This window comes from Alligator mississippiensis, chromosome 1, assembly GCF_030867095.1.
Source record: "Alligator mississippiensis isolate rAllMis1 chromosome 1, rAllMis1, whole genome shotgun sequence".
NCBI classification, from domain to species: domain Eukaryota; kingdom Metazoa; phylum Chordata; order Crocodylia; family Alligatoridae; genus Alligator; species Alligator mississippiensis.
In genome coordinates, this window is record NC_081824.1 from 1,556,916 (window position 1) to 1,567,152 (window position 10,237).

At 61.7% G+C, this 10,237-nt stretch overlaps 1 protein-coding gene across 4 annotated transcripts; it reads left to right on the top strand.

The window, feature by feature from the left end:
- The first annotated feature begins 809 nt into the window (after nucleotides 1–809).
- On the top strand, nucleotides 810–8,932 carry LOC132250722 (major histocompatibility complex class I-related gene protein-like). Of its 4 annotated transcripts, none has more exons than XM_059727815.1 (9): nucleotides 811–1,069; nucleotides 1,859–1,939; nucleotides 2,110–2,193; nucleotides 2,742–2,849; nucleotides 3,590–3,853; nucleotides 6,446–6,718; nucleotides 7,145–7,438; nucleotides 7,612–7,698; nucleotides 8,167–8,932. In XM_059727815.1, the coding sequence occupies exons 2-9, from the start codon at nucleotides 1,888–1,890 to the stop codon at nucleotides 8,181–8,183; spliced, it is 1,179 nt and encodes a 392-aa protein (XP_059583798.1). In that variant the 5' UTR covers nucleotides 811–1,069; nucleotides 1,859–1,887; the 3' UTR covers nucleotides 8,184–8,932. The 4 variants fall into 4 exon arrangements, with proteins under 4 accessions (XP_059583807.1, XP_059583798.1, XP_059583801.1 ...); XM_059727818.1 differs by having other exon boundaries at nucleotides 1,862–1,939; XM_059727824.1 differs by lacking the exon at nucleotides 2,742–2,849 and having other exon boundaries at nucleotides 810–1,069.
- Nucleotides 8,933–10,237: the final 1,305 nt, after the last annotated feature.

Sequence of the window (10,237 nt, forward strand, 5' to 3'; positions counted from 1 at the left end):
TTGGAGTACTGCGTGCAATTCTGGGCGCCGCACTTCAAGAGAGATGTGGATAACCTGGAGAGGGTCCAGAGAAGGGCCACTCGTATGGTTAAGGGCCTGCAGACCAAGCCCTACGAGGAGAGACTGGGACACCTGGACCTTTTCAGCCTCCGCAAGAGAAGGTTGAGAGGCGACCTTGTGGCCGCCTATAAGTTCATCACGGGGGCACAGAAGGGAATTGGTGAGGTTTTATTCACCAAGGCGCCCCTGGGGGTTACAAGAAATAATGGCCATAAGCTAGCAGAGAGCAGATTTAGACTGGACATTAGGAAGAACTTCTTCACAGTTCGAGTGGCCAAGGTCTGGACCGGGCTCCCAAGGGAGGTGGTGCTCTCCCCTACCCTGGGGGTCTTCAAGAGGAGGTTAGACGAGTATCTAGCTGGGGTCATCTAGACCCAGCACTCTTTCCTGCCCATGCAGGGGGTCGGACTCGATGATCTATTGAGGTCCCTTCCGACCCTAGCATCTATGAATCCATGAATCTATAAATTAAAGCAGCACCAGAAAGACCCAGATACAAATAGAAGTAAAAACAATGCACAAATAGTTTTACTTGTCTTGGTGAGAAAAAAGAAAAAGGCAGGGTAGGAAAGGCTCCTGAATGAAGCACCGCGGGGCTGTGCCCTCCTGGCAGCGAGTCAGAGCGAGACGAGGAGCCGGTAACTCACCGGGGAGCCCCGGGGGAGAGATTTGCATGCTGCCTGTGCCGGGAAATCATGCTGGGGGAGTCGGAGAGCTCCCGTCCTCCCATCTGTCCCGCCCCCGCCCACAACTCAGGGACTTCCCGCACAAACAAGCGGGTGCGGGCGGGACGGGACAGATGGGAGGACGGGCGCGTGATTGCGGGGCTGTGCCGTGGGGGGAGCCGACATCTCAGCCCAGGGCCTGAGCACGCAGCTGGGATCAGCTTGGACCCAGCCCGCCCTTGGCCGGCGGCCCTGCAGCCCCGCGAGGGCCGGGCCCCTCCCAGCCCGACCCGCCCGGGAGAGCTCGCTGGGTCCGGGCTCCCGGGGAGCACGGCGCTGTTTCGGTAACGTTGTGCAGCGGTTTAGCGCAGGCTCGCGGCGGCGTGTGACCGCTGCGGGGGACGCGGTGTGCGGGGGGGGGAGCTCAGGACTCCAGTTGTGGCCTCCCCAGTGCTGAATAGGGGGAAGAATCACTGCCCTGGACCTGCTGGCACCAGCACCACGGGCACACTGCCGGCTCCTGTTCAGCGCCTTGTCCCCTGTCCCCCAGGTCCTTTCTGCAGAGCGGCTGCCAGCCCGTGGCCCCAGCCTGCACTGGTGCAGGGGATTGGCCCTCCTCAGAGGAGGACCTTGCACTTGTCCTTGTTGAACAAGCCCCTCATACAACAGGGCTGGTCCAGACCCAGCTGCTCTGACCCAGCTGTTCCCCCCCCCCCACCGCAGACACCTCAGCAGCTCACCTGGGGGGGGGGGGGGGCAGCCCGGATGCCTGGGTACCGTGCAGGGTACAGGGGGGGCAGGGGCCTGGACACCTGGGTGCTCGGGGGGGTGAGAGCAGGGGGGTGATGAGAATATTCTCCCCCTGTTGAGGGGCTGGGGCAGGGCAGGGGGCACCAGCAACCTCCCCTGGAGCCCACCCCGGAGCTAGCCACATCTAGAGCCCCCTACCCCCAGAGCCAGCCGCAGCCCAGTGCCGGTGAGGGGCTCCACTGCGCTCTGGGAGGCAGCAACGTGGAGGAAGAGCGGGGAAAGGAGCAGAGCGGGGCCTGGCGGGGCGGGAGGGAGGCTGGGATCTCCCTGTTGTGGGGCGTGGGGAGGGGGCGGCAGCCCCCCTTACCTCTCCTGTGCTGCAGTAGGGACCCAGGCAGCGCAGGACGGGGACATGGAGATGGTGCAGGTGGGCACCCAGTGCCCGAGTGGCACCAACTCCCCTGGTGAGTTCGGGGCTTTGGGAGGAAGGCGGACGGGGCTGGGGCCCGGGGCCTGGGCTCTCTCCTGGCTCTGGGGGTGAGAGCAGGGGGCTGGAGCCCAAAGCCCTGGGCTGTCTGGCCTGGTGTGTGCGGGGAGCACTCGTGCCATGGGTTTTCCTGTCTTTCTCCCACAGAGGCCCCAGCCCCCAGCAGCAGCAGGACCAGACGGCACAAGATCCATTCCTGCCTCCGTTCAAAAGCAGTTTGGATGTGCGCTGGTACGGGGCGACCCGAGCGTCGCGGTGCCGGGCTCTGCCTGGCGCTCTTCCAGGCCTGTGCTGGGTGCCCCCCTTGCTGCTGCGTGTGTCGGGGGGTTTCCTCTGCCCCGGAGCGCTGGTGCTGCTGCAGCCCAGGCTGGGGCTGGGCATGGGCTGTGCCAATGCTGGCACCAACCCCGCAGGGTCCTGGCAGGAGGGTCTTGGCTCCCAGTTCAGGGTCAGGGATTTGCCCCCTGCTCAGCCTGGCCTGGGGCCTGGGCGTCTCCGACCCCCTGCAGCAGCAGGATGTGGGGAGCACACCCCCACTGCTCTCCCCGGGGCTTGGGTGATGGCAGCTGTGAGAAGTGGTTAGGGGATGGGGGCATTTGGGATGCAGGGGCCTGATCCTGCTGCCTTATGGGGGGTTGAGCTGGACATGCCCAAGGGGTCCATTCCAGCCCCGGCTCTGGGATTTGGGACGAGGAAGCCGGGTGTCCAGGAGCAGGGAGGGAGCTGCTTCTGCTCCCCTCGCTGATTTGGAGCCTCCTCTGACCCCTGCTTCCCCCCAGGCTGCATCGTAGGGCTGGGGATCCTGGTGCCATGTCTGGTAGCGGGGCTGCATGAGACACGAGAGACACCGCAGCTGAAGAGCACCGTGGTGCCTTCCTCCAGTGCCCGTAAGCAGTGGGCAAGGGGTCTGCAGGCTCTGCCCCATGGGAGCTGCTCTCCTGTTTTCTGGGGCAAAAGGAGTAGAAAGGAGGAGGTGGTGTTTGCTGAGGGAGCTCGGGCCCGGGGCTGAGCACTGCCGTGGCGGGGTCGGAGGCAGAGGGGGACGGGGCTGGGTGTGGGAGCAGCTGGAAGGAGCCAGAGGCTGCTCTGGGCTTTTCTTGCTCTTTTCTTTCGGATCTGCCCTGGTGCCCCTGTGGCCGGGGCATTGCCAGGGAAAAACGACTTGGAGAAATAGTGCGGGGGTCGGGGACTGGCTGGGGACTGCCCCAGTCTCGCTCGGCAATGCTGACTGGCAGGGCCTGGTCCAAACCCACAGCGCTGCCCAGTCTCTGCAGCCACCCCTGGGCCCACCAGCCCGTGGATGGGCACCCCGCACCTCCCCTCTCCCAGCGCGGCCATTCCTGCATGGGGGGTGTGGGGCAGCACGACTCGGCTGTGGGACAGGGTGTGTGGCCCCTCCAGACCAGGCCTGTGCCCTGCGGGGTCGGTCCTGTCCCTCCTCCCCGGCCCCTGCCCCGACTCAGCCGGCTCTGCCCTGTCCTGTTGGCCCCACCGCTCCCTCGCTCTGCGCCTCTGCTGCAGCCTGGTGCAGCCCCGTGTCCTTCCTCTGCGGCCCCTGCGGGAGGGGCCAGTGAGCACTGGGGGCACTGGTGTCTGCCCCACTAGTGCTGACCCATCACTCCCTCAGGCTCCCACTCCTACCGGCATTTCTACATGGGGGCATCAGACCCTGGCCCAGACGTGCCCGACTTCACTGCAATGAGCTATGTGGATGACCAGCAAATTCTCCACTACGACAGCGAGAGGCAGAGAGAGGAGCCATGCGGGGGCTGGGTGCAGGGGGCCGTCGACCCAGACTTCTGGGACACAGAAACCAGGAGCTTGCAGCAGTGGCAGAAGAGATTTAAACAGAACCTGGTCACCCTGCAGCATCGGTACAACCAGAGCAGGGGTGAGTGTGAGCAGGCAGGTGTGAGCAGGAGGCCGTGGGGGGTCCGGGGCCTGAGCGTGACTGAAGAGGGCGTGGGGGAGGCACCTGCCCGCCAGGAGCACAGGGTGGGGAGCCAGGAGTGTGTCGCATTGTCTCGTGTCTGGTGTGTGTGTCCCTGCAGCCAGCTCCTCCCTGCACTCGCCTCATAGATTCATAGATGTTAGGGTCAGAAGGGACCTCAGTAGATCATCGACTCCGACCCCCTGCATAGGCAGGAAAGAGTGCTGGGTCTAGATGACCCCAGCTAGATACTCATCTAACCTCCTCTTGAAGACCCCCAGGGTAGGGGAGAGCACCACCTCCCTTGGGAGCCCGGTCCAGACCTTGGCCACTCAAACTGGGAAGAAGTTCTTCCTAATGTCCAGTCTAAATCTGCTCTCTGCTAGCTTGTGGCCATTGTTTCTTGTAACCCCCGGGGGGGCCTTGGTGAATAAATCCTCACCAATTCCCTTCTGTGCCCCCGTGATGAACTTCTAGGCAGCCACAAGGTCGCCTCTCAACCTTCTCTTGCGGAGGCTGAAAAGGTCCAGTTTCTCTAGTCTCTTCTCGTAGGGCTTGGTCTGCAAGCCCTTAACCATACGAGTGGCCCTTCTCTGGACCCTCTCCAGGTTACCCACATCCCTCTTGAAGTGTGGCGCCCAGAATTGCACGCAGTACTCCAACTGCGGTCTGACCAGCGCCCGATAGAGGGGAAGTATCACCTCCTTGGACCTATTGGTCATGCATCTGCTGATGCACGATAAAGTGCCATTGGCTTTTCTGATGGCTTCGTCACACTGCCGGCTCATGTTCATCTTGGAGTCCACTAGGACTCCCAGATCCCTTTCCACTTCCGTGCCACCCAGCAGGTCATTCCCTAGGCTGTAGGTGTGCTGGACATTTTTCCTCCCGAGGTGCAGCACTTTGCATTTCTCCTTAGATTCATAGATGTTAGGGTCAGAAGGGACCTCAATAGATCATCAAGTCCGACCCCCTGCATAAGCAGGAAAGAGTGCTGGGTCTAGATGACCCCAGCTAGATACTCATCTAACCTCCTCTTGAAGACCCCCAGGGTAGGGGAGAGCACCACCTCCCTTGGGAGCCCGTTCCAGACCTTGGCCACTCGAACTGGGAAGAAGTTCTTCCTAATGTCCAGTCTAAATCTGCTCTCTACTAGCTTGTGGCCATTGCTTCTTGTAACCCCCGGGGGGGCCTTGGTGAATAAATCCTCACCAATTCCCTTCTGTGCCCCCGTGATGAACTTATAGGCAGCCACAAGGTCGCCTCTCAACCTTCTCTTGTGGAGGCTGAAGAGGTCCAGGTGCCCTAATCTCTCCTCAGGGCTTGGTCTGCAAGCCCTTAACCATACGAGTGGCCCTTCTCTGGACCCTCTCCAGGTTATCCGCATCCTTCTTGAAGTGTGGCGCCCAGAATTGCACGCAGTACTCCAACTGCGGTCTGACCAGCGCCCGATAGAGGGGAAGTATCACCTCCCTGGACCTATTCGTCATGCATCTGCTGATGCACGATAAAGTGCCATTGGCTTTTCTGATGGCTAACTGAACTTGTTGAACTGCATCCTTTTGTTTTCTGCCCACTTGTCCAACCTGCCCAGGTCTGCCTGCAGCTGTTCCTTGCCCTCCGGCGTGTCCACTTCTCCCCATAGCTTTGAGTCATCTGCAAACTTGGACTCAGGCAGGGGCAGGGGCAGTGGCGATGGGTCGTTGGCCAGGGGCTCAGGGGGCTGTGGAGGGAGCCCTCATCTTCTCCCATGTTTACCATGTAAGCGGCATCCCCTGGCCTGTGCCCAGGAGACTGAGGCTCTGGTGCATCCCCGGCCCTGCAGGTCGATGCCTCGGCACTTGTTACACAGACCCCCCACCCCCGGGTGTCTGGCTCCAGCCTGGGGGTCAGGGCTGGGCTCCTGCTGCCGTGATTCAGACAGCCCTCACAGAGCTGGTTTGGTGCCGGGGCTGGAGCAGGGCAGGGAGGGGTTTGGAGGGCAGGAGGGTACGAGGAGATGGGAGCGGGTGTTGGTAGGTGCGGAGAAAGGGACAAGAGGAGGGAGGGAGGGAGGGAGGGAGGCGGAGGCCAAAGCAGGAGTTGGGAATCCGAGGGGGAAGGAGCGGACCCCCAGGCGATGGGAGACGGCCCTGGGGGCACCTCCAGGGACACAGTCCAGGCCCTGCTCTGGACAGCTGCAGCATCCATTGCTCGGGCTTTGTTCCTGGGTCTCGCTGCCCCGCGGGGAGGCTGCCCTGCCCCGTGCTGCTCCTGCACAGAGAAGCACCGCTCTACTTTCCATCCTGGGCTTGTCCTGCCTGGTTTCACCTGCCCCTTCCTCCCCTGATGTTGCCCTTCCCCTCCTCCCCAGTCCTGGGCTCCCGCGTTCCCAGGTGTGCGGTGGCCGCAGTTGTGTCCCCTCAGCCTTGTTCTCCATGACCAGACCCCCAACCTGTCCCCATGCTGCCCTGCCATGGGTTCGGCTCTGCCCCTGCCCAGCCCGGCAGCCCTCGGGCACCTGCTCCCTGGGGCTGTGACCCTGACCAGGGCCTGGATCTGTGCTTGTTTCAGGGTCTCACACTCTCCAGTTCATGTACGGCTGTGAGGTTGGTGAAGACGGCAGCACTGGAGGCTTCATGCAGGTTGGCTACGACGGGGGAGGCTTCATCAGCTATGACCTGGGAACGTGCACCTGGGTAGCAGGAACAACACAGGCCCGGGTCACCCAGCGCAGGTGGAATGAGGATAAAATCCTTCTTCGGCTTACAAGATCCTACCTGGAGGAGACCTGCATTGGGTGGCTACGGCAGTACCTGCAGCACGGGGAGGCAGCGCTGCAGAGCAGTGAGTCCCGGTGTCACCGCCCAGGGCAGCACTGACCGGGGCACCCCCCTCCCAGAGATCCCCCTGTGTCTGGGGTGGCGAGTGCTGCGTCTCGGTCCTGCCACTGGGCAAGGCCCGAGCGCTGCTGTGGGACACGGTGCCCCTGTCCCTGCCCTGCTCAGGCCTCCCACGGGGTGTCCGTGCCCCGGCCACGTGTCTGAGAACTAGAGATCAGGGGTACGGGACCCCGTTCCTGCAGCCCCGAGCCCAGCGCAGCGGTGTGTCCCATCCTGTGTGCCCCCACCCAGCACCATCTGGTCCTGCCTGAAATGGGCGCTGGAGCCAGTTTGTGTGGCCCATTGCAGGGCCCAGCCGACCTCCTGGTAGGGGTGCTGAGGGCTCAGCAGGGGCGGTCACTCTAACGGGGGTCTCCTCCCTCCCTCCCAGAGCACCCCGTGGCAGAGGTGAGCCACAGGCCCTTGTCCTGGGACGGACGCACCGCCCTGTCCTGCCGGGTGCACGGCTTCTATCCCAGGGACGTGGCTGTCGTCTGGCTGGAGAACGGGGAGGCGCAGCCCCAGGAGACGAGATCTTCATGGGTCCTTCCCAGCGGAGACGGGACCTACCAGACCTGGGCCACCATTGAGATCGACCTGAGCAGCAAACACGACTACACCTGCCGCGTGGAGCACGTGAGCCTGGGTGCAGCCCTGACAGTGTCCTGGGACAAAGGCAGGAGCAGTGAGTGAGCCCCGCACAGGGAGGGGGGGATGACTGACCCCGCACTAAGTGGGGAAGGAATTGGGGGGTCGAAGGGTGCAGGGGGTACCGATGGGGAGGGGGCACTAGGCCCATGCAGTGTTGGGGGCAGGTCTGGGGGTTCCCCTCTTTCACAGGCCCCTTCCCTCTTCCAGAGCCCAACCCGATGCTGATTGTGGGCACTGTGATCGGTGTCGTCGTGCTGGTCATTGCCGGGGTGGGCGCAGCTGTTCACTGGCTCAGTAAGTGCCGGGCGAAGCCCTGGGGCCGAGGCCATGCCCAGGCCTTGGGGCGGGGGAGCAGGGAGGACTCATCACCGCTGTGCCTGGACCTGGGGGACGGGGGATTCTCCGGTCCACGTGCCCCCGGGGCGGCAGGAGCCAGACCCCAGCATCAGCGCTGCGAGGCTGCCTTGCTGGGGGCCCCCAGGGCTGGTCTTGGCCTGTTGGACTGGGGGGGCATCCAGGTCTGATGTGGGGGCTAGGAGGAACTATTCCCCTCCAGCCCAGTCCAGTGTACGGGCTGGGCAGAGCTGAGTCCAGGCTGGCCCTGGGCTGAACTGGATTTCCCTGGGTTTAAGCAGGGGTGGGGCAGGGGGTGTCACAGGTTGGTGTTTCCCTGGGGGGTGCTGGGGGTCTTCTCCCCCTTTCCCCCCAACACTCACCCCTCCAAAACTCTTCCCCCCCATCCCCGATATCTTGCTCACCAAGGACGTACCCTTCACTGAGGAGGATTGATGTTGCTGCTGCTACGTGGAAAAAGGAAACCCCCAAGGAGCAGCGGAGCTGACACCACATGCTGCTCTTGCCGGGAACATCGTCCCTGCTCCCAGCCGCGCAGGCGTGAAGGCTGCCACCTTGGAGACGTTTCTGGACATCTTGCATCGCGGTGCAGCTGCTGCTACGCAGTGGTGACCGGGGCGCCATCCCGGGTGGGAGGGGAGGGCACTGGCTGGCGTGACGATGCCGCAGGGCATCTCTTTCCAGCCAGGGCAGTGTTATAATTGATGAGCCCTGCTTGCTTCCTTGGATGTCTCCCCTCCAGCTGCCCCCTGCCAGGGGCCTGACCGCAGCGATGGTATGAAGTGCACACAGATTTTGTCATGATGTGATAGTCCTTATAACTTATTGTCCCGTTTTTACATTGTGCTTTTAGCACAAACACATCTTTTTGCATCAATTACACTTCAATTAAGGTTTGGGATGGTTTTAAAATGGTATTTTTTTAATATGTAGCCTGAGTGTACACGGTTTGTACTTTCCTCTCCAATTGAGGGAATTATTGGCGGGGCAGCGCACTGCGGAGGGACACAGCAGCCCAGCGGCCACCTCTGTCCCCTATAGAGTCAGGTCCAGTCAATCAGTTACTTACCTATGTACAGATTTATTATCACAACAAAACCATTAAAGGGGTAAGGACATAGATTATATATACATGTACACGTTTACCATACAATAAACCCTATTTATATATATACACACATACCACACCAGTTTGGTGGGTGGGAGCCCTCCCCTGGGGGACCCTCTCTCCAGGGTAACTTCCTACTACTCCGCAGTCCCGGAGGGTTGCTCTTGTTCTCCAGGTCAGGCTCTGTCCCTGCCGGGTTTTCCTGCCGCCTGACTGTGCTGCCGCCGTCCTGGCTTAGGGCCGCAGGCACCGCTGCAGGTAGTGGACGCTTCATTTTGTGCTGGGGGTCAGAGGCCTGGACAGCCTTGTGCAGCACCAGGGCTCGCTCTGTTCCTGCACCCTCTGGGCTGTGTCGTCTGCACTGAGCGGCTGCCCTTGTCAGCAGCTGTAGACCGGAGCCACCTCAAGCAGCTCCCAGGGTCTCTCATCCTCCGTGCAGCGCCTCCTGCACCGAGCTCCCAGCCTTGTTCCAGGGGTTGAGCACCCAAGCCGCCCAAGCGCTCCCATGGTCCTACTCCGTGCACCGGCCTGTGCACTGTGTCTCTGGCCGCGTGCCAGAGGTTGCAGACCTGAGCCACCTCACGCGGCTCCCAGGGCCTGGATGCCGTGTGCCGTGCTGCTACTGGAGCTGTGTGCCGTTCCCCGCGGATGGAAGTCTTCTGGGCGCTTCTGGGTCCAGCTTCGCCCGGCTGAGCAGCTCTTCTAGCCCCGACGGATCTCCTCTTGCTGCCTCCTGATTGGTGGATGGGTTCCACCAATCAAAGCAGCAGGCTCTCAAGCCTGGGGTTCAACCCAAGCTCTGAAAGGTCAGCCCGCTACAAATAGATTCATAGATTCATAGATGTTAGGGTCGGAAGGGACCTCAATAGATCATCAAGTCCGACCCCCTGCATAAGCAGGAAAGAGTGCTGGGTCTAAATGACCCCAGCTAGATACTCGTCTAACCTCCTCTTGAAGACCCGCAGGGTAGGGGAGAGCACCACCTCCCTTGGGAGCCCGTTCCAGACCTTGGCCACTCGAACTGTGAAGAAGTTCTTCCTAATGTCCAGTCTAAATCTGCTTTCTGCTAGCTTGTGGCCATTGTTACTTGTAACCCCCGGGGGCGCCTTGGTGAATAAATCCTCACCAATTCCCTTCTGTGACCCCGTGATGAACTTACAGGCAGCCACAAGGTCGCCTCTCAACCTTCTCTTGCGGAGGCTGAAAAGGTCCAGTTTCACTAGTCTCTCCTCGTAGGGCTTGGTCTGCAGGCCCTTGACCATACGAGTTGCCTTTCTCTGGACCCTCTCCAGGTTATCCGCATCCTTCTTGAAGTGCGGCGCCCAGAATTGCACGCAGTACTCCAACTGCGGTCTGACCAGCGCCCGATAG

Excerpts from the sequence above, each read along its gene's own strand:
- LOC132250722 (XM_059727815.1), top strand. The coding sequence starts at position 1,888 with ATGGAGATGGTGCAGGTGGGCACCCAGTGCCCGAGTGGCACCAACTCC. Across the intron at positions 2,194-2,741 it reads AGCAGTTTGGATGTGCGCTG|GCTGCATCGTAGGGCTGGGG; the intron begins GTACGGGGCGAC and ends GCTTCCCCCCAG. Across the intron at positions 7,439-7,611 it reads CTGGGACAAAGGCAGGAGCA|AGCCCAACCCGATGCTGATT; the intron begins GTGAGTGAGCCC and ends TCCCTCTTCCAG.